Source organism: Balaenoptera musculus, chromosome 19 (genome assembly GCF_009873245.2).
Source record: "Balaenoptera musculus isolate JJ_BM4_2016_0621 chromosome 19, mBalMus1.pri.v3, whole genome shotgun sequence".
Classification (NCBI taxonomy): Eukaryota; Metazoa; Chordata; class Mammalia; order Artiodactyla; family Balaenopteridae; genus Balaenoptera; species Balaenoptera musculus.
This window is the reverse complement of record NC_045803.1, coordinates 31,073,672-31,095,316: the sequence shown is the minus strand read 5'-3', so window position 1 is coordinate 31,095,316 and position 21,645 is coordinate 31,073,672. Positions and strand designations below refer to the sequence as shown.

The 21,645-nt window shown below is 49.9% G+C and overlaps 1 protein-coding gene across 1 annotated transcript; it reads right to left on the bottom strand.

Moving 5' to 3' along the window:
* Nucleotides 1–5,401: 5,401 nt before the first annotated feature.
* IRX6 (iroquois homeobox 6) lies at nt 5,402–11,358 on the bottom strand. Its single transcript, XM_036834694.1, has 6 exons — nt 10,778–11,358; nt 9,508–9,765; nt 8,716–8,825; nt 8,214–8,521; nt 6,821–7,423; nt 5,402–5,849 (listed from the first exon to the last, which is right to left on the bottom strand). The coding sequence occupies exons 1-6, from the start codon at nt 10,820–10,822 to the stop codon at nt 5,842–5,844; spliced, it is 1,332 nt and encodes a 443-aa protein (XP_036690589.1). The 5' UTR covers nt 10,823–11,358; the 3' UTR covers nt 5,402–5,841.
* Between the last annotated feature and the right edge of the window lie 10,287 nt (nt 11,359–21,645).

Below are 21,645 nucleotides of genomic sequence, written 5' to 3'. Positions count from 1 at the left end.
TTGAATTCCTCTCCTGTCTCTGGACAAGCTTAGCGACTTGCTTAACCAATGGAGTACAGTGGAAGTGACATCCTGGGACTTCTGAGGATGGGTCATGAGAAACCTTGTGACTTCCACCCAGGCCTCTTGGAACACTTGCTCTCGAAACCTGGCTGCCATGATGTAAGGAAACTCAAGCAGCCCATGGCAAGGGTGGAAACCTCTGCAGGGGCTGGAACCCCACATCCTCCAGCTCCAGTCAAGTTACCTCTTCTACTACCTCATGGACCAGAAACAAATCATTCCCACTGAACCCTGCCCAAATTGCAGATCTGTGAGCAAAATTAATGACTGTTGCTGTTTTGAGCCATTAAGTTTGAGGGTGGTTTTTCCCTCTGCAATACATAACTGGAACACCAAGAAACACTTCCAAAGGGCTCTTACCCCAGCTCAGGGCCACCTCTGAGCTGTCCCAGGGATGACTTGGCTCATGTGCCTAGGGTCTTCCACTCTGTGTACAGGCAGCTGGCATATGAGGTGGGCAAGGCTCAAGGAGGTCTCCCTGGCTTGACACTGGCCTTCGATGTCCAGGATGACATCCATCTTTGGGCTCCTTTGTGAATGATGTGGTAAACTGTAACTATCAGATCTCATTTTACCCTGGGGAAAATGTGAAGTCCATAGACTCTGGGGAGAAACCACAGGCTTCTAGACTTTGTCTGCCAAGCCCCATCCCTTACTCCAACACCCTTCTAGAAAATACTGGGGCTGGAAGGAGAAACAGCCTAGTTGTAGTTCGCTGGTTCTCAACCTTGGCTGTACATTGGAATCACTTAGAAGCTTCAAAAATACTGCTGGAGACCACCCCTAGAGGTTGGATTTAATTGGTCTGAGGTACAGCTTGGAGGTTGGTATGGAAAATCAAAACAAAGCCAAACACCTCCCTGGCTGATCTGATGCACCACCAGGGTTGAGAACAAATACTCTAGACTCATCATCATTATCATTGTGGACATTATTGTTCTAAGGCAGGTTGTCTAAGACTTTAAATAAAGCCAAGTTGGAATTTGGAGACAGACCCAGGCAATGAGGGAAGACCTCAGTCTCTGATGATCTTTTGAATAATAATCACCCTTTACATTGATACAGATTAACTCACCAAACAGTCGAATGTGTACAAGCCGTGCTGTGAGCTGGTCATGGCGTTAAATAACGCTGAATCTCAGAGTGACCCAAATGATTCCTTCTTCAACTTTCTTTCAATCCTCTGATTCACAAAGGAGAAGCCTCTGTTGGTGCTAGCTTGTCTTTAACATCTCTCCAACTCTTGGCAAAAATTAGGGGTGTTGCCTTGCCACTGATCAACATTCAAGTAACACTGATCTAAATCTTTGTCTCCATGGCAGCTAGAGCAATTATGAAAGAGCTACATGGTTTAACATGATCTCACCTACCAGGAGAAAGCTGAATCTCAGAGGCATTTGGTGACTTGTCCAATGACTCAGGTCACTATTTCTCCACCCTCTCCAACTTAGTGTTTAATGAAAATCATGCCAACGGAGGGGGTCCTCCACCATATAACTGGGAGACAGCAGTTGGACTCCATTCTTACTCTGATCTCAGAGGAAGGACCAAGCAAGTCCCACTGAGAGGACGAGGGGAAGAGGAGGCATAGAGGGTAGGACAAAGAAGAAGGAATCATGGAGAAGAGTAAGACTTATTTGTTCAGGAAATTGATTTCAGAAGAGATGTGGAGAAAGAATTGGGTTCAAAAAAGAAAGAACTTTCTATTGCAGCCAAGGCTGCAACAGGAAACAGCGAGAGACCCACCCCCTCCATCACTTTTTTTTTTTTTTTTTGCTTAAGATACAGTCTTCCCTTCCTGGTGTTGGCTTTCACCTAATATGTAGCGATTCTGGACTGCATGTTTGTGTTTGGGCACAGAATTCTCTTACATGCTGAAGTGCAGGGGACTCGAAAGATGCTTCCAAACCTGGAATCCTAGTTAGTCTTCAGACTGCTCGGAGAAGCAAGTTCGTCTCCTAGGTCACCTCTTCCCCCTCCAATAACAACAAATCTTTGAGCTTCAGGATGGGGCGTGGGGAGCCGAACCAGATGAGGCGATTGCATGCCAATCCAGATTAAATCCTGGAGGAAATGTTTGCCCCTGTTACTGGGATGTGATTTATTCTTGGCCAACAGCAGGCATCCTAAGGTCTCAGGCTGAACTTAGGGTCTGGCCACTTGAGGGTCAGCCACTGCTACTCAGATTAGAGGCCCATGAGGCCTCCTAGGGTGCTTGTCACACAAGCAGATCTTCCAGGCAACCTCCCAGTGGGATTCTTTAGTCATGCGCTGACTTTGATGGTGGAGATCCATGGGCTACATTTTGCCAAACACCGACCAGGGGTGTCTCAGACAGCCATGTCCCAGGGAAATGTGGGCAGTGGGATGGGGGGTGCTCTCAGCCAGGATATGGGGGCAGGTCCAGGAGGCACCGGAAGTCCTTTTCCACTGGATATTCCTGAGAAGGAAGAAGGGCAACCTGGAGTTCCAGAGGCATGAGACAATAGACTCATAGACAGAGTATCAAAGACATAGGCTCTTATTCATAATGGAATAAAAGAATTTTAAAATAAGAGAATGCATTAACAGTAGAGCTTAGTGGTTTAGAATCAGTCCTACTTGGGGTTTGACTTCTTTACTTGCTAACTGGATAACTGACATCAAGTTATTTTACCTCTCTGAGCCTCTGTTTCCTCATTCGGTAGATGGACACACTAGTAAGTATAATATAATGGTCCCTGGGACCCTTGCGACATATAAATGAGTCCGTGCATTTAAAGGACATGGAATTGAGTCTGGCACGTGGTAAGGGCTCCAGAAGCTCTTATCATCATTACCAGGGTCACAGGATGTTTGAGCCAAAAGTGATCATAGAGATCATCTAGTGAGTCCAATGCCAATGTCGTGACTCCTGGCGGGAAAGGAATCAATAAAGGAAGAAGACACGCGTGGTGGGTCCCTCGGCTCAGCTTCTTCTCTCTTCCCAGTCCCCTAATGGTTCTCCCAGCTGAGGGAAGGAGCACGTTAACCATCAAGGGAGTATGGAGGGTCACTCCTACAGTCTCTCCAAACCTGAGAAAGTCACCTTGCTGCCTTGACTGCCACTCACTTCGCAGGGCTCACAGGCCAGCTGTGTGCGGGCCCCAGCAGGCTCAGCTGAGGACAGCAGGGTGCTTCCTCCCTCCCCTTGCTCTGGTGTTTAATCAAAACAGTATTCAGAATATGATTCTGGGAGATTATATTGGGAGATTTGCAGGAGGCTCTCAGTGGGGGCAGAGCTGGTGGGAACAGATTGCCGCCGGGGGCCGGAGGCTGGGATAATCACAGGCTCAGACTCGCCATTCTCAGGCCTTCACCTGTACTCCTGGAGCCCACCATCAGCTCCGGAGCGGACACCGAGCCCCAGGATGGAGGACTAGATCATCTCTGTACCTGACAGCTGGGGAAACGAAGAGAGGGGAAGGGGGCTGTCCACGGCCACGTAGCAAGGTAGTAATGGGATTTAGGTGGTCAAGCCATTTCCTGGGATTCAAGGCTACTCTTTTTGGCCCTTCTGACACGCCTCTTCCTCCATGATAGCTGGGCCTCCTTTCGCAAGGCTCAGTGTCCTATAAAGGCTGCATGGCTGGAGGCAGCGTGCAGGTAAACCCACTACCATCCTCCACTGTCCCGGTTCAGCCACGTGACCTCGGGCTTAGGTGGGTCCCTTCTCTCCGGCCTTCACTTTCCCATCTGGAAATCTGACTCGATGTGATGCTAAGGGCCCCTCTCCTCTCCACTGAATGGTTAGCGGGAGCCCCGCTCCCAACTGGGGAGACCCGAGGAACAAGCTTCTGCAGCCTCAGCCGCCTCCCGAGGGGTTTACCTGGCCCCCGAGGAGGGGCTGGGGTCGAGAGCGCCTTGAAAGAAACCTCTGGCTAATGCGCTTTATTACAAGCGTTAATCCCGCAAAGCCGACTGGAAATAATGTTTATCTTTTCGCAGTTTAATTTCCCGGACCCTAAGCCGCAGGTCAGTGAGGGCGACTGGAGGGTCCCCGGGGAGGCTGGGGGTAGGAGCAGCTGCCGCCCAGAAGCAAAACCAAAGCAGAGAGGTGGTTTCCCGATAGGAAGCCAGGGAGGGGAGCCAGAGCTAAAAGGGGCCTTGAACCCTCAATGGAGAGCTCGGTCCCTCTTCACCACCGGTTCTCTGTGACCTTGAGCCAGTCCCTGCCCTCCCATCTGGCCTCAGTTTCCTCATCTGAGGAAGGGGTTTGTGCTTTTGTAATTCATTATCTCTGACTATTCTATAGAAAAGAAGGCGGGGGGGGGGGCGGGGTGGGCGGGGTGGGGGGAGGGTGGCCTGTTCCCTTCAGGTTTTTTTAACCCCCTCTTTTCCTCTCTGCAGCCTTCAAGGTTCTTAAAATCTCCTCCCAAGGATGCGGATCCTTCCCGTCCCAGACTTCAGCGGCCCGTCAGGTGGCAGGCGCTGGTCTGGAAGGCTGTCATTCAGCCACCTCAGGCCGGGCTGCGGCCCAGCAGTGGAGACACAGCTTCCCGAGGATCCAGCCCCTAGGCGCACACCCCAGCTGCCCTCCCTCCTGCCTTCCCGTCCGCATCAGCTCCCCGGACCTCCCCACTAGGGCGCTGTCCCGGGTTCGCCTCCGTCTCTCCTTGCGTGCAGCGGCGAACGCACTCGCTGGATAAAGCCGAAGCCACTGCGCCGAGGACACGAACTCTGGGCTGGCATCGGCATCTTTAGATCTCTCATCTCCGCCCCCCGCACTCCCCAGCCCTACTCCCGACGCTGCTAGTCAGGGGGACAAAGCCCCCTTCCTCGCTCGTCAGCTCCCATTGGTTGGCCTGTACCGGAAGTGTTTGCTGGCACTAGATTAAATGGAAAGAATGCCCCCTCTCGCCTCTCATCGACCCGGCAAGCTGTCACACTTGGCCGCTGGGGCGGAGGGGAGGAGCGCGGGGGTCCCAGCGGTGCGCCCAGGGACGGACAAGAGGATCCCCATCGCCCCTCCTCCCAACAAACTTAAAACCCAAGTACGAACCCGGAAACAAATGCAGCTTCCACACAAATATCCTGATGGCTCCACGCCGCCCCTTCCCTGCCCCCAGTTGCCGCCCCCCTCCCCAACTCCCAGGAATCGGCCGGGTGTCTGCCGGACTCTGCGAGTTGGCCGGGGCCGCAGTTCGGTGGGCTAAGCCGCAGGCGCCGTGGCCTTGACCATTCCCTTGTCAGTTTCTCTCCCAGCTCCGAAAGGGACTGAAATCTGCATCCTGTCCCCAGAACCACATTTCATCCTCCCCTCCACCCCGACCTTACCAGGCTCCCCTGGCGCAAAGAGGCCACACAGCTTGGGTTCGGTTGGATTATTTTTAAGGACACAAGGAGTGGGGAGGGGGAGAAGACCCACGTGGTCCTTAGGGGCCAAGTCAGCATTGACGTTACAAAGTGAGGGTGATGGGAGTGAGCAGGAGAGGGAGTGGCTTCAGACCCCGAATCCAGAGGGGAGAGGGAGACTTGGATACTGAGTCCGTGCACGGTGCAGACTCGCCAAGCCTTCCCACTTGACCTTCCCCAAGGTGCCCTGCCACCTCCTCCGTGGGATCTGACAAAATGCACGTCTGCCAGCCACTCCCAGCTCTGCGTGCGAGGAGGGCCGGTAGGAGGGTTTCTGTGTGTCTGTCTCTTAGGCAAAGTGAGAGCCCCAGACCCTGGGGAGGTCTCTCAGCTTCTTCGTGTGGAGGTGAGTTCCAAAAAGTAGGGCTTATTTCCAAGATTCTTCTGCAAATCGCAGCCATTGCGCTAACCTGCTGAGAGAGGAAAGGTTGATTAAAACCCGAGAGCCACTTGGTGGTGATTCCTAGGAAATCTGAGGTCAGTGATGTCTCATCCAAAGGGAATCAAAGGTCTAGAGGCAATTTGCTTGCCAGAGGTAACATTTGGACCCCGTTATGTGTAAATTCAAATAACAGTGTAACCCAATTTTCTAAGCCAGTAGCTAATCCTGAGAGAAATTACTTCAAAGAGCAGAATCTGACAGTAATTGCTGGAGGCTGCCAAATGCTTCGGGAATGTCCCTTTGTGGGGTGAAATTCCCTTCCACCAAACACAGCCACAGAACCAGCCAGGGGCAGGAGACACTGATTGGCGGTCCTGCCCTGCTTGGGGGTGAGCTCTTGGTGGGGGGTGCGGGGCTTTCCAGGGACAGCACCCACCTGAGCTACGCCCCTAGGGATTTAGTGGGCGGCACAGAGGGCTGCAAGCTGAACTTAAGCACTGGTCTTGAACCGACTGTAGGTATCTGGCCCTTCCCCTCAGACTTCCGGGAAAGCCCTGGTACCTGCCTAGCCCTAGCAAAGTTTTGGTACCGGAACAGCAGGAGCCAGCTGGCTTCCTCTGAAGGGCAGGCAGGGGACAAGGGTGCCTGTGCCGGAGAGGGTCATGGTGGTGCCCACCTGGCACATTGGGCTGAACATTGGCGAGATATTAACTGTCCATCTCTTCAATGACTTTCTAAGGGTTTTCTAGGCAAGGTACTATCTCATTCTGAGCTTAGTACTATTATTTGGTTTTAAGATTCGGTAACTAGAACTTTTATCTCTAAGCTTCTGTTTCAAGGAGTGCTGTGAGACAATCTTGTGCTAGGTCTGAACCTGGGCATGCTGGAGAGGCAGAGAGAGTGTGCAGCGGCTGGGCACCCGGGGGGTGGGTAGATGGATGTGTGTGTCGGGGGAAGGTGTCTTTTGGACAGACACTCCCAGCGCCGTTGGGGGCCCACTACCTTCTGCACCCGACTGGTACTGGCACCGCACTGCCGGCGCCCTCCTCCGCGGGCACGGCGCACAGTCCAGAGGCAGGCCCTGTTGGGCAAACGAGGGGTTTCCAAAGGCTTTGGCTACTCGGGAAGACTCTTCGCACGCGGAGTCTCTGGGGACCGCGGGTCGCGCGCCGGGGCCTGGAGGCTGTCCGGGAATCAGATGGCACTCAGGACTTCGCGGCCTGGGCAGGTTTGGAGGTGCCCCTTCGACGCCGCTGGCTGCCGCAGTGTGCGCCACAGACCAGATGCGCGGTTTCTCGCTGCGGGGGTAGTGCACGGTCAAAGTGCGGCCTCCTGGCTCGGCCCGCAGGAAGTCGGTTTCTCCCGACCTGGGGGGCTCAGTGAACGAGAAGCGGGGCGCCGCCAGACTGCACTCCCTGCGCTCCAGCCGGCCCTCTCGAGCTGCGGCACCTTGTGCCGCCGGCGGCGACTGAGTGTCTTGATGGAGCTCAGCCAGCCTGTCCGTAGCTGTGGCCACTGCCTCCTCTTCATCCGCCTCCTCTTCCTCTTCTTCCTCCAGGTCTTCCAGGTCACTCAGCCCCCGAGCCTCCTGGCTAGCAGAAACGTCTGCGGGAAATCAGGAGCGAGTGAGAAAAGCCCCAGGCCCCAAGGGAAATCCTCGGGAGTGCCCATCCCTGAGAAGCTTTTAGCAAACGCGCTCTGCACTCAGGGCATTCTCGGTGTAATTCACCAGCATGGCCACACCGCCTCCTACATTTGCCCCCGGGCTGCCGGCGCGCCGCAGGAAAAGAATTCCCGCCCCTAGACCTGCCCCCACCCTTTGGAAGACTCCTCCCCTCCCATACCCCAAGGAAATGTCCACTTTTCGCTGCCTAAGACCTGGATCTCAGTTCCTCAGCCTTAAAAAAGCAAGGGAAAGTTTTTACCCAGTTCCAACACCCACAGGTGGCTGGTGTGTATTATTTAATTGAGAAAATATTTACTGAGTACCAACTATGCGCCAGACATCATTTAGGCATTTAGGTATTAGGAACTTAGAGAATACAGCAGTGGATAAGACACTTTCTAGGGGAGGTGACATCCCTGAGGGGGTAAGTATGGCACATAAAGTAGGCTGACGTGATAGAGAATAACTTGGGAAGCTAGTTGGCGTGGGTGGCCAGGGAAGGCTTTTCGGAGGTGGCACTTTCAAGTCGAGAAGAAGCCGGCTCTGTAGGGAATTCCAGGCAGAGGGAACCACACAGGCAAAGGCCCTGAGGCATGCAGGGGTTGCACGTGCAAGGGTAAGCAAGGGGGTGCCTTCATAAAAGCTACCCCACGGGGTGGTTGTGAAAATCCAATTAAACTGCTTGATGGCTGGAAACCCACGCAGGTTGGGGCAGTGAACATTCGGTACCTTTGGTGTCACCATTTAGGCAGCCCAGCAATTCCTCTGCTCCACCCTCCTCCTTTCTCTCCTCCCCGCCTTTGTTCTTGGGCGCCCAAGTCATCTTGTTCTCCTTCTTGAGGCGCCGGCGCGCGTTGGCGAACCAGGTGGACACCTGGGTGAGGGTCATCTTGGTGATGATGGCCAGCATGATCTTCTCGCCCTTGGTGGGGTAGGGGTTCTTGCGGTGCTCGTTCAGCCAGGCCTTGAGCGTGCTAGTGGTCTCCCGGGTGGCATTCTTTCTGCGCCCAGCGCCACCCAACTCCACCGCTCCGTACCTGGGGGAGAACTTGGCTCACAGTTCTGGGGTGAGGAACCTGGGGCTGCAGTCAGGAGACTGTTTACGTCCTGGAAGTGAGGTTCTGCTCCCCATCCTAGCACACAGCCCCCCATGCTCTGTGGATTGGTCCTACCTTGGCCAGGGAGGGGGTAAAGGACTTGCGATGCCAGCCACCAATGCCCCATGCCTTACCGGTCATACTGGTACTGCCCCAGGCTCTGCTCATAGGGATAATAGGCTGCTGGTTGCGCCAGGCCGGGTGTAAAGTTCCCTGCAGCCTCCTTAAATTCATACTGTGGATTCTGGTCGGGGAGGAAGGAAGAATTCAGAACTACATCTGGGGAGGAGGAGGGGTGGGGAGTTGCTAAGGGTGTGAACTCTGGAGTCAAGTCTGGTTCCAATTGCAGTACCACCACTCGCATTGGCTGTGTGATCTTGGGCACAGTTGTTTAACCCCTCTATGCCTCAGTTTCCCCTTGGTAAAATGGGATAACAATAATGCCTAGAGGTTATTGAAGAAGAATGCTTGACAGAGTTCCTGGTGCAGAATAAGCAGTAGTTAAATAATAGCTGTGAAGATTACTGTTACTACTTGTGCCCCCCAGCCCCTCCCCCCTCCCACCAGCTGGGGAACTTTCTTTACTCCCCTTCCAGAGCTATTCCCTGACCCTTTCTATCTCTGTGACTTTGGGTAAGGTTATTCGAGCCCCTCTGCACCTCAGTTTCCTCATGTGTACCCTGAGCCTAGTGATGACTTGTCTACTTCACGCAATTAATAGAGGTACAGATGCTTTCCAAACAGGACGGACTCCTGTAAACTGTAAAGATTTTTTTTTCTTTATATACAATCCTAACCTTTTCCTTTCCTCGGAGTTGTGCGTCCTTCCTAGATGGAGATATCACACTGGATTTCGCCCCTGCCGCTCCTGCCCCCAGGAGGGTAGGTTTTGACGCACAGACCCAGGCTCCACCCCAGCTACTCACCAGCGCCCCGTACAGCGTGGGCGGCTCCGGGCTGTAGGGCAGGTAGCCTGCGTAGCTCTGGGCAGCTGCAGCGGCCGAGTAGGGAGCTCCATAGATGCCCAAGGCCGCGCCCAGCTCGGGCCTCGCACTGCCCAGCAGCCGACTGTCGTAGGGTGCGAAGCAGAGCGCGGCCGCCGGGGTGGAGCCTGAGGCCACATCTGGGACCGAGCGCGGGGCGGATTCGCAGCAAGTGGCGTTGGAACTTGCAGACACCAGAAACTACGGGGGCGAGAGAGGGGGCACCGGAGGTCAGAGACCGGCGCCTCGGGCTGGCGGGAGCCAGCGGCGGAACTGCCAGATCATTCCTTCATTCAATATAAACTAAATGCCACCTTGTACTTGTGTTGACCGTTCTGCTGAGGACTGGGTCAGGAATTATCCGTAGACGCAATTTATCCAAATTGCCTTTATAAATACTCCTAAACCTCTGCTAAAGCTCCAGAGTTCCAGGGGCTCCGGGTCATGGGAAGGTTCTAAAACCCATATTACAGAAGCCAGCCTCGGCCAGTTCCCTCGCGAACCCTCCCTCCCCGGAGTCACAGGATCCTACAAAGGCCGAACTTGAACGTAGTCTTGGAGACCACGTCTCACTCCTGCTCCCATTTTATAGATAGGGAATGAGGGCTAGAGAGAGTAGGAGACTTATCCTAGAGCACAAAGCGGGGCAGAGGTCAAGTGGGACTAGCCTTCTGGCACTCTGCAGAGAAACTGAGCAGGGGTGGGCTCTCCAGAATTTCCCCAGGAAACCCTGTCACTGTACAGTACCCACCCAGGTCTGGAAAAATCGAAGGAACCAGAAGCAGAGCGCCTGGACCTGCCCATGGAAAGGGAAGGAAAAGAACAGAGGACAACAAACGAACAAGCCCAGAATAACAGTGAGACGGACAGGGCTCTGGACTGGAAGTCTGAGACTCTGCTGGCCACCTCGGATATCTGTACAATAAGGAGGCCTCTCTGTAAGACTCCCGAGATCCCACCCACCTCACACAGCTCGCGTGGCCAGAGTGCCCAAGTTTCGGGTCCCACGATTTTCCAGCTTACACTGGGGAAGCTGAACGTTCTCAGCCAGGGATTGGGGCTGTCAGAGGGGTCGGTGGTACATTACCCAGGTGCCCGCTCTCTCTGACTTCCCCGGGGACTCGTGGGAGAGGGGGGCGTTTAGGAGCAGGCTCCTGCACTAGGCGCTCCCTCCTTCCAGCCTGCCCCCATCCCCCAAGGGGGCGGCTCTTACCTGGGAAGCGCTGCCATAAGGGTGTCCAAAGTGCGGGAAGGACATGGTGGCTGTCCGTGACCCACCTCCCTCTTCTCTTGCGAGTTCCCGCCTCTGCCCCGCGGTTCTGCGCCTCCAGCCGTCCGCGGCCTCGGTTCCTTACACGGTTGCCGGTGCCCAGCGCCGGCTCCTCCGCCCGCTTGGCGCGACTGGAGGCAGAGCCGAAGGCAGCCCGGCTGCCGAGCCCTGCGCTCCAGAAGGCTCCCCTCCGGCCCGCGTGGTCCGGAAGACAGAAGGGCCCATGGATGGGCAGGGGAAGGGAGAGGATGCGGGTTTCCAAAAGCGCGCGGTGGCGAGGCAAGGTGAGGCGCGGCGCGGGGCCGTGCAGCTCCCGAGGTGCCCCAGTCCAAGGTGGCCAGAGGCTCAATGTGACGTCACGGTAATCCCGGGCTGCCAGGCGGGCCCCCGAGCCCTGGGGCCCCGGGCCACCAAGCCTGCCAAGCGCAGCCAGCCCGTGCGCGCGCGCGCACTCACCACACTCACACTTGTTCCTGGAGGTTTGTGCAGCCGGTGAGGAAAGTCAAAGACCCTGACCCTCTCTGGCTGGCGCAGGATCCTACCGTTTTCGCCTTAAACTCACGCGCGCGCGCGCATACAATCTCACCAAATTACCCGGGAGAAGTAGTAGAAACGCCTCCCACTGTGCCGCGCAGGCCCCGGGCGCAGCGCTCTTACCTCCTCCCCTGCGGCCCGGAGGAGGAGAGAAGCACCGGGCAGCGAGGGAGGAGAGAATACAAAAGAAGAGACAGGAGAAACTACAGGAGAAAAGTGGGGGAGAAAGGCTAGAGGGAGAAGGAGGAGGGGAGAGGAGAGAGATGAGAAGTCTAAGTGAATAGAGGCGCGCGGGGGAGGGGAGGAAACAGGGGTGGGCGAAGGCTGGGCGGAGGTTGAAAGCTGGCAGGTGGAGGAGAGCAGAAGCTCGGGGGAGAAGCCTCCAGCCCGCCGGCCCCGCCCCCGCCCCTCCGCTGCAGGAAAGTTTGTTCGCGCCACAGGCCCCGAGCTCGTTGGGGCAGCGCTGGGCAGCGTCAGTGGATCCCACTGTTCCGGCCGTCTTTGTCCTCGGGGACCTGGCTCTCCGCCCCAGTCTCCCTAGGACTCTAGCTCGATGCACGCTCTCCATGCCCGGGGCTTTGCCAGGGCCTTGACCCCGGGGCTTCTCTGCGGCTTTCAGGCCCTCCAATAGGCCGAATAGCGCCCCCTCGAGGTCAAGGTTCAGATCCCCCCTTCGGACTCTGCCAGGAAAGGCACCAAGTCTGACCCCCGGGATCTGCAGGCCACGGGCTGAGACTCCTGGGCGTCTCCTCCGAAGGCGAACCTCGGCTGCCTCGTGCGCACGGCGAGCTGTGTCCACGGGGGAGCGGGGAGCCGCAGGAAGGCGCTGGGGCCGAGCTGCAGCCGCTGCGCTCCGCTGGGGGTGGCGCTGGCGAGCCGCGGTTCAGCGCGCGGGGAGGGCGGCCCATTCCCTGCGCTCCGCTGGGTCGCCTGGCTAGGCCTAGAGGTCTGACCACCCCCTCCATCCCAGGGGCTCTCAAAAGGGCACTGATGGGCGGACGAGCTCGTTGGTGCCTGGGAGGGGGCCGCGCGCGTCCTCTAGGCCTGGCTGCCGGGCAAGCGGCCGCCAGTTTGCAAGCACCGTAGATCCTGCACTCCCAAAGGCTCAATCCCCAGGCCCGGAGCCTCCCCGCTGAGGGCCTCTGACCTGCGACGTCTGGGGGCGTAAAGGGGCTGCCGGCCTGGTGGTGGTGGTGGGTGGCATTTCGGGGGATGCTACCGGGATCGAATGCCTCGCCTTTCACTCACGGGGTCACCGCGCTTTACAGTTTACAGAAACGTTCCCCCAGGCGCTCTCTGCACCTCCCCGGAGGAATCGGGGCGGCTGGGGTGGTTCAAGGGCCCAGCTTTATCTTCTAGTTGAAACGCAAGAACGTGTGGCGCAGAGGTTAGGAACAACCCGGATCTCTGCCCTGGGTTCTGGCGAGGCAAGGAGGGAGCCCAGGGACGGACAAGGTTTGGGGCCCTGGCCCGGAATCCCTGGCCTCGAGATTTCCTCCGGCACCTTTCAGAGGAGACTGGTAGGCCCGGAAGCCAGCGACGTCTTTAGAAGGATCGGCTTCTTTTTTCTTTACATATTCTGCAGAACGCGCACCGAGCTTGGATAAGTGCAAACCGAAGACTCCTCCGCCTAAGAGATTATTAACATGAGGACAAGCTCCATTCTAAATACGAACAAACCCAGAGAGGTTTCCTGGCTGCTGCTACAGTGTCGTTACCTTGGAGAAACCTTGCTTTCAACCCGGGAAACTCCTAGTTAGAAAAAGAATTATAGTTATCGCCAGATTGATTTAGTGATAAAAATTCACCGTAATAGATAAGATCCCTCGATTTTTCAAAATGCACTTTGGAGCCATCTACACGTTTGCAGCTTGGATACATCTAAGCTATTTTTTAAACGTAAGAATTGGAGAGAATTCATTAGATTAGTCCCTTGGGGAAGATTACTGCTAATTAATTAATTGCAAACATTTCCAGAGGGAAGGTATGTCAATTGTAAAGTAATAAAATTAGGTAGTTGAAATACTTACTCAGCAACTTTGATTGCCCATTCGTTCCTAAGCAGATTTTTTTTTTTTCTTCTTATGACATAAAAATGGGGAGGGTGGTGAAGAAAAAGCATTAGTTCTGTCCCCTGGCAATCTGATTGCAAAGGAGAAACTACCATATAGAATTTATTGATTTTCAGCTGATTTATAAGACCTCTGCGGTATCAATGCTGTGTGCAGGGCCTCCAGGCCTACCTCTTGTCTTTGCTCTCTAGGATTTGAGAAAAGCAACAAGATTTTTCAAAAGAGAAAGAAAAGAGGAGGAAGAACAGTGGTGAAGTGAATTGGGAGCTGAGACTCTGAAGATGCTTCAGCATTTTTCTTCATCTGCAGAAAAGAAGACAAACAAAAGAGCAGGTTTTCTGTTAAGGCATCTTTCTATTGTGTCCAAAGTTGCTTTAAGGTATCAGGATGTCTCGGGGAGGAAGGCTGCAATTTCCAGGCATGGGAGACCTTGATTTAACATTTCTTTCCTGGGGAGAGGCTGCACCCAAAGCAAACCTACCTGGTGCTGCTGACATTTGATTGTCACCACCTTAAAAAAGGGTCTATGTTCCCTAAAAAGGGGTCCTATGAAGTGTGCCTTTTCCCATTATTTTGGGGCCCTCATTACAAAACCAAACCGTCAGGTTCAACCAGTATCAACCTCTGACTGGCAGAAACCTCAGGTGAAAAGAAGTCTTTCCTGGAAGGTGCTTCAGGGAAACTGCCGTGGAATTTGCTCTCGTCCTCCTGACTGTCAACAGGCACTCGCCTCTGCAGCCAAAGTGCTCTGAGCTTCTCCACCGTGCTGGCTTTTCATTGCTTTATTCAGCGCCGACTAATTTAGTTTCGGGAAAAATGCCCAATTGTCTATGTGTACGCATTGAATTTTACTGAAGCAAGTAAATAAGCCTCTGAAATACAGACCCTCCCAGTTATATTCAAGGGAGTCATTCCACCTAACGTGTTTTATACAGATGATACAGATTCTTTCGTTGTATTATGCCACATGCCCTGATAGTTCCTCTAGCTGCTCATTAAAACAAAGTCAACAGTCAAAGGCCTGTTTGGAGGAGGGAGAACACTAATCCACATCGTTTATTTGAAGTTCATGTTGCTTTGCTTGAAATGCACTGAAGGTCCTGAGCCGGCAGAGTAAAGGATGTGTCTTGACAGTAAACCTGAGTGCAGGTACCACACACACAAAAAAATCACATTGCACTATTTTGAGTTAAATAGCCATCATTTCCTAATGATTTAGAAAGACAGCACATTTTACAGGGAGGGGATGATCACTCCCAAATGCCCCAAATCAACTTCAAATGCCTCAAATCACGGATGGAATGCGTAAGTATATGGATAAAATAACACCGATGAAAATGTGCTAAATTATATTTTTTAAGTATGAGATTTTTAGTGACGGTTTTTGAACTGGGAAGAATGAAATCTCCTCAAATCTATGCATGAATGAACAAGTGCATCTGGACAGAAGCATCTATAATTTATACTGATCAGTCACCGCAGGTCTCCCCGAGTAAAACCGAAATGAACACTAATTGTTTTGACGGAAGTGGTGTGCATGGCATCTGACCGTGAAACACAGCGAGCCCCCTTGCCTGAATACATATTGTCAGCAGCAGCTCTGGCATCAGGAGGGGAAAATAAAAAGGCAATAATTCCCAGATGAGGGAGGGTGCTGCTGTTGCTTGTCAGGAAGGTGGCAAATAGAAATAAAGAATGAACTTCTGGATAAAGTAAAAAACGAGACAATGCAGCAATCCTGGTGTATCAGTGAGCCAGGTACAAACCTGAGCTTGGAGTTAAAAATCATAGCTTTGGCTATTTGCTATTCTTTTGCATTTGTAGCACGCTTGGGAGCTATCCTAAACACCCCTGCTTTACCTTACTTAAGGTTCATGATAAGGAAACTGGAGAGGTGGGAAGCAAATCTAAGATTACATAACCCAATAGATGAGAGAGGAGGAACCAGAATTCAGACCTCCCCACTTTGGGTCTTTCCACAAGACCTTATTTCAAACATACATAAAGCCAGATACAGCTGGAGATGTCGTGCCCTGGGATAACACAGTGTTAATTTAGCAGAGAAAATATCTAAAGAGATGCTACAGTAAGCACACTCGTTCAGGGTCTCTACTATGTGCTTTTATATAAACTTGTATTATGAAAGAGCTTCTGTAATACTTTGGGAGTTTTAGAAATTTGATGATGGTCATTAATTAAAATAGAAAACAGCAAACAGACCCAGCTGTGATGGATAAGAATATTAAAAAAAAAACTAAAAACACACAAAAACACAAAACCAGCAACAACAAAAAACCTCTAAGAAATTCAGCCAAGATTATGTCTATATATCTATGACAGTTTATAAAACAATTAAGGGAATTTGGTTAGTGACTATTTTCAGAAAGATATACATATATATGACTGTATATATATAGTCACTAACCAAATTATATATTTATATATATATTTATATACATATTTTAATCTTTGTTTTTGCATCAGTAGACTGGGGGAGGGGGTTGGTACATTAACTTCTCACTTACAAAGCAGGTTTTATGTATAGAAATTCTTGATTATTTTTATCTTCTGGATGGTGATATCTTTCTAATGATAAGCTCAAGGCATCTCAAGGAATTAAAATTGAAAGTTAATGACAGATGTATGGATTTGAAGGCCAGGGAACAGCTTTTGAAGCCAAAGTCTTTGGGAAAAAATATGCATGTAAGAAATAAAGACCTGAAAGAAGTCACACATAAGGACTTGCTAGGATAAGATGCCATGTCTTTTTTCCCCTTTGCGACAGGGCCTAGGAGCGGTCTTGAGTGTACACTTAGGGGACAGAGTCATGGCTTAGACAAGTGGGAAAGGGAGCTGATTTGGTGCTGGCTCTGACTCTAGCCAGGGACTGTGCGTTTTTGCATACAGCAATCTAACTGGACCGTTGCTAACAGGCAATTTTTAAAGATGCTATTTTGTCATTCTTCTTCCCAAAGGATTTCACTGTCGTAGACTTTAAGGCTTCAATTAAAATAGGAGCAGCTTCAAGCCATATACATTTTGTCTGATTAGCTGCATTCTGCTGGTATTCTCTTTCACTGTGGTTTCTCCTACTTTTAAAGCTGAGCGTTAGAACTGGCCAGGAGCCTTCTTTTTTTTGTGCCACCTGGGGCCCACTACTTTAGGGAAGCTGGGACCATTTGTGATGTCACGTGCTGGCCAGAGTAATTTATGACAAATCTTCACAAATCAATAAAAATATGGGAAGTATATCATTTCTAAAGGGGGGAAAAAAAAGAGAAACACATGAGACATGCCCATTAAGGGCATAGCCATTCTAATACCTGCATGTCTGCTTGGGTCTGCAATTAAAAACATTCTGATAATAAATCTCCTTGCAGTCTCTTTTAATGCTTTTAACTTTCCTGAAGGTTCAAATTGGTATCCCAAAAATGTGCCAGGACCGTCACAAGGTATTTTATAGACTCATAAATAAATACGGCAATTAATCTCTGCTATATTTCTTTCATATTTGATTACAATTTATTATGGCATTCACCCATTCGGTGCACAAAAACTCTAATGCACTTAAAATCGGATTTCAAACCAAACATTTTATGGGAAAATATAGTATTGATCATCCATTTAAAGATATCATGAAGATGATTCATAACCTGCTGTAAAAAAAAGATCTCATGAGAATCTTACAAATGAGTGGGGTGGCGGAATCGTCTATTCATAAAACCGGAGCTGTTGGATCTGTTCCTCTTGTTTTCTTCATCTATCTTTGAGCTTTCCAGCACTGATTGCTTTCATAAGTTGCTGTTTTATAAGAAAAATCCTTTTCCATGACATTTTTCATAGTGACAGAGGTTGTGGAATTTCTCAGTGAGTATTTTCTCATGCAATTTTTTCTCTCGAAATTCTTTCTGCAGGAAGAGTTTCAGGGGTAATAGAAGATGTTTCTGTTACTTTGAGTCAAAACTATTGTATAGCCCCATGACACTTACGTGTAATTGACAGATGGTGGTGGTTCTAAGCAGTCTTGAGCCCCTGATAGTCTGCAGTCCTCCCATGCTATGAATGCTTGAATATCTTTTGTGCACACACAGTCCGGGTGAGAATATAAGAAAATCCCGGTGCTGGTCCTTCTCTTCAACTAGCACGTGGTCTGTCTGGGAAGAACAGCCCATATCATTCATTCAACGGATATTTACTGAGTGTCTACTGAATGCTGGGCATGGTTCAAGGAGGTGAGGATTCAACACTAAACGAAACAGGTTCCTGCCCTCATGCACGCTGCATTTGAGTGAGTTAAATATTCTAGCATCATCCTGAAATCACTTATCTAGCACCGTAATAATTTGGGAAAGCGGCTTAATGTTTACTGAATGCTCACAAGACTCTAGGCATGAGGTTAAGCACTTTTTATGTTACCCTTCCTTCATTCCTTCACCAAGCATTCATTGAGCGCTTGTTATTTAAGAGCACTGACTTAGGGGCTGCGGATTTAGTGCAGCGAGACAATGAATATCCCTGTCCCCATGGGGTTTACAGTTGAGCTATAATGTATACCTGAAATTAGATATCATTTGTTTCGTTTTACAGAAGTTTGAGCCTAAGAGAGCTTAACTTGCCCAGTGTAATAGAGCTAGTTCTGAAAATCTGGGGCTTGAACTCTAGCTGTTGGCTTTAAAGTCTGGGGAGAATAACATTTCCAATTGAATGCTTAATTGTTGAGATGATGCAGTTTCAAGAAATAACCACCTCACCTAATAAATAGATGATCCGAACTGCTGCTATGTTCTTTTTTATAGCAGGTGGTTGGCTTTCCCTACGTTTTTAAGTCTATGCAATACCAAATATCTGCATAGAAATGAAAAAAAATGGAGCAGCTAAATAGATATTTTGGTCCTGTTGACACCAGCACCTTGGATTCTCAGCAGATATTTTTTACATTTGCCTTTGACTGAAGACTAGAGCCATATATAATGTCTAAATGGCTAGGAAAATACATCTCTTATAAATATTGGCTGATGGGCATAGGGGAGGGAGCAATACAGAGCTGGAATTTTAGGGCACCTATGACTCAGTTGCTTCAAATCTACCCATATTACATGGGTATTACATTACCCATATTACCTGTATTACACGTTCATAAGTTGCTTTCTTCTGTTCTCCCAGTCACTCCGGAGGTTAAATAGGGGAGGTTTTCTTATACTCTTTTCATAAATGAGCAACTGGGGTCCAGAGGGATTAAGCCTCTGGTTCAGGTCACATAACCAATTAGCATTTGAGACAACCCGGGAACCAACGGGTCTCTGAATTGATGCTTGTTCCTCTCAGGGGTTCTAGCACCTTTTGCAAGAAAGCATGAAGTCTGACCTTGGATTTCTATACAGGCTTTGGGAGGTAGCCTGGCAGCTCTTCCCATCTCTGCGAAGGCGGTACCTTGCTCTTTCATTTGCCTTTTGCTATATCAGATTTCCCCTGGCAGTTTTAAAGCCACACATGCTTCTGCTTTCTGATTGTTCAGGTTTATTCTAACAGAGAGCTCAGAAGAGAAAGTTTGCACTGTTCATAGCAATCACACAGGCACGGCGCCGAGTATGAGGCATTTAATCAACAGTGAAAAATCCACCAACAGGACCTTGGGTCTCCTCACCTGCATTTCTGAAACCCTCTGCCCTAAAGCTGGAGTCCTTCAGCGGGGGGGATGCCTATACCTGCTCCAGGCACATGCTGCTTCGAGTCTGCAGAGATGGAGACATTGGGCACAGTAGCCGAGAGAAAATGGACTTGACGGAGACAGCATGAAATACACAAGCGGGATTAGACTGTCAGTGTAGACCGGAGAACATAAACCATTTCCTGTGTCACTCTCTAGCTCAAGGGCAGGGGCAGAGCAGAGGGGAAACCTGCAACTATAATTATGAAATATAAATTTATACATGTATAAAGGGGAAGCCTGAGAGTGATATTAACCACTAAAACTCCCTTTACATTATAAACACCACAGGGATATGAAAAAGCAATGTGGGGATTAAGGGCATCTTTTTGCCTGGGGACTAATTTATTACTGTAGATTATGCAGTTAACAGAGAAAGGGAAAGTTGATACTTGGTTGTTTCTCTGTAAAAGTTAAATGTGAGTAACGGCAGGATCCCGCCCCTGGCTGTAAACACTTGATGATGGAGAAAAAGGTGGCCAGGAGTTTATGGGAGCAAAGCACTGGTTTGAGAGACAATGCTGGAATCTAGCCCTGGCCCTGCCACTGATTGCCTGGGAGGCTTTAGACAATTCTCTCTCCCTCTGGAAGCCTCAGTTTACTCAGCTGCAAAATGGAGAGCCTGAGTTCCATGATCTACAAAGGTCCCTTGGGCTCACATCTCTCTGGGAGTCAGGTCACACTTCCTTTTCCAGGACTTAAAAACTCCTCTGCTACCTATAAGTGCAGACTCTCTGGAAACTTCTTTTTATCATGGATGGTGCATCGAAATCTTCTGAGCATCTTTAAAAAGCACACACGCCCAGCCTCGCCCTCTGAGAATTTGAGCAAGCCTCAAGTGTGGCCTGGACATCTGTATTCAACAAGAATGTAAAATATAGCAGTGTGTACATGTCAATCTCAAACTCCTAATCTATCCCTACCCCCACTCTCCCCCCGCCCCGGAACCATAAATTCGTCCTCTAAGTCTGTGAGTCTGTTTCTGTTTTGTAAGTAAGTTCGTTTGTATCATTTTTTTTAGATTCTGCATATAAGCGATATATCATATTTGTCTTTCTCTGCCACACTTACTTCACTTAGTATATGATAATCTCCAGGTCCATCCATGTTGCTGACATGTACACATTACTGTATTTAAATTAGAGAAACCAACAAAGACCTACTGTATAGCACAGGGAACTCTGCTCAATATTCTGTAATAACCTAAATGGGAAAAGAATTTGAAAAAGAATAGATACATGTATATGTATAACTGAAGCACTTTGCTGTACACCTGAAACTAACACAACACTGTTAATCAACTATACTCTAATATAAAATAAAAATTTTAAAAAGTTAAAAAATTAAAAAAGAAAAAAAATTGAAAAAGGAACATATAAAATTGAAGTAGAATATTCATGTGGTAAAAAGCCAGATTACCTGTGGGAGATATGATTGTTTGTCTAATTGATACCCACTCCTTGCTTCTTCCTGGCTAAGCACGTCCTGATGTTGGCTGGGGTGGCCATGTGAAGTTGTAACCACCGGCTCCTGGATTCTAGCACCTTTGGATAGGGAACAGGAGCATGCCGTGTGAACCAATTCCGGCCAATAAGATGTAGAGGAAGTCTGTGTGGAGGATTCTGGGAAAGCACTTGTTTACATGATAAAAGAGGATAGAAGCAATGGTGGCACTTGCCCTCTCTTTTCAGTCTTGAACATGGATGTGATGACTGAAGCAGCAACATTCATTCATTCATTGGTTCAACAAATGTTTATTGAGCACTAACTCTGTATCAGGTAGGATTCTAGGGTGCTGGGGTACAGCTGTGAACAAAAAAAAGTTCCCATCCTCATAGAGCTGACATTCTGGTGCAGGAGACAGACAATAACCAAGGTACACAGGTAAAATATAGAGATGCTAGACGAAGATAAATGCTGTAGAGGAAAAAATAAAGCAAGGAAGGAGAGTTACCAAGAGTGTAAGGTCAAGATAATTGCACAAAAGTAGCCCTGTTATCAGGGAGCCAATAAAACACTACCTCTGGACTTCTGGTTATGTCAGACAAATAAACTGGTTTTGTTTAAGTCTCTGTTAATTGGGTTTTCTATTACTTACAGCTGAATGAATTCCTGAGAGACAGTGTAGTGGGGTTGCAAAGAGACAAGTAAGTCATCTGATTATTTCATCCCCACTCTCCAGAGGCACAGACTCCTAACAGTTTCTTGGCTGCCTTCCAGAAATTTTCTGTGTTAATATAAGCCATATAAGTATAAACTATATATAATCTCTCAATCTCTCTCTGTCTGTCTCTCTGTCTCTCTCTGTCTGTCTCTCTCTCTCTCAAACACACACACACACACACACACAATTAATGACAGTATAGCATGGGGGTTGGAGGTCTGGATGTAGGCAGCCTATATGTATTGCATGATATACAGGCCGCCTATATTGTGGCTCCAACACTTTCCAGCCATGATTATCTTGAATAAGTTTCTTAATTCCTGTTTTTCAATTT

Coding starts and splice junctions, on each gene's coding strand:
- IRX6 (XM_036834694.1), bottom strand. CDS start 10,822: ATGTCCTTCCCGCACTTTGGACACCCTTATGGCAGCGCTTCCCAG. Junction 9,766..10,777: donor CTTATGGCAGCGCTTCCCAG/GTAAGAGCCGCC, acceptor TCGCCCCCGTAG/TTTCTGGTGTCTGCAAGTTC. Junction 7,424..8,213: donor CCTAAATGGTGACACCAAAG/GTACCGAATGTT, acceptor GATTTCCCGCAG/ACGTTTCTGCTAGCCAGGAG.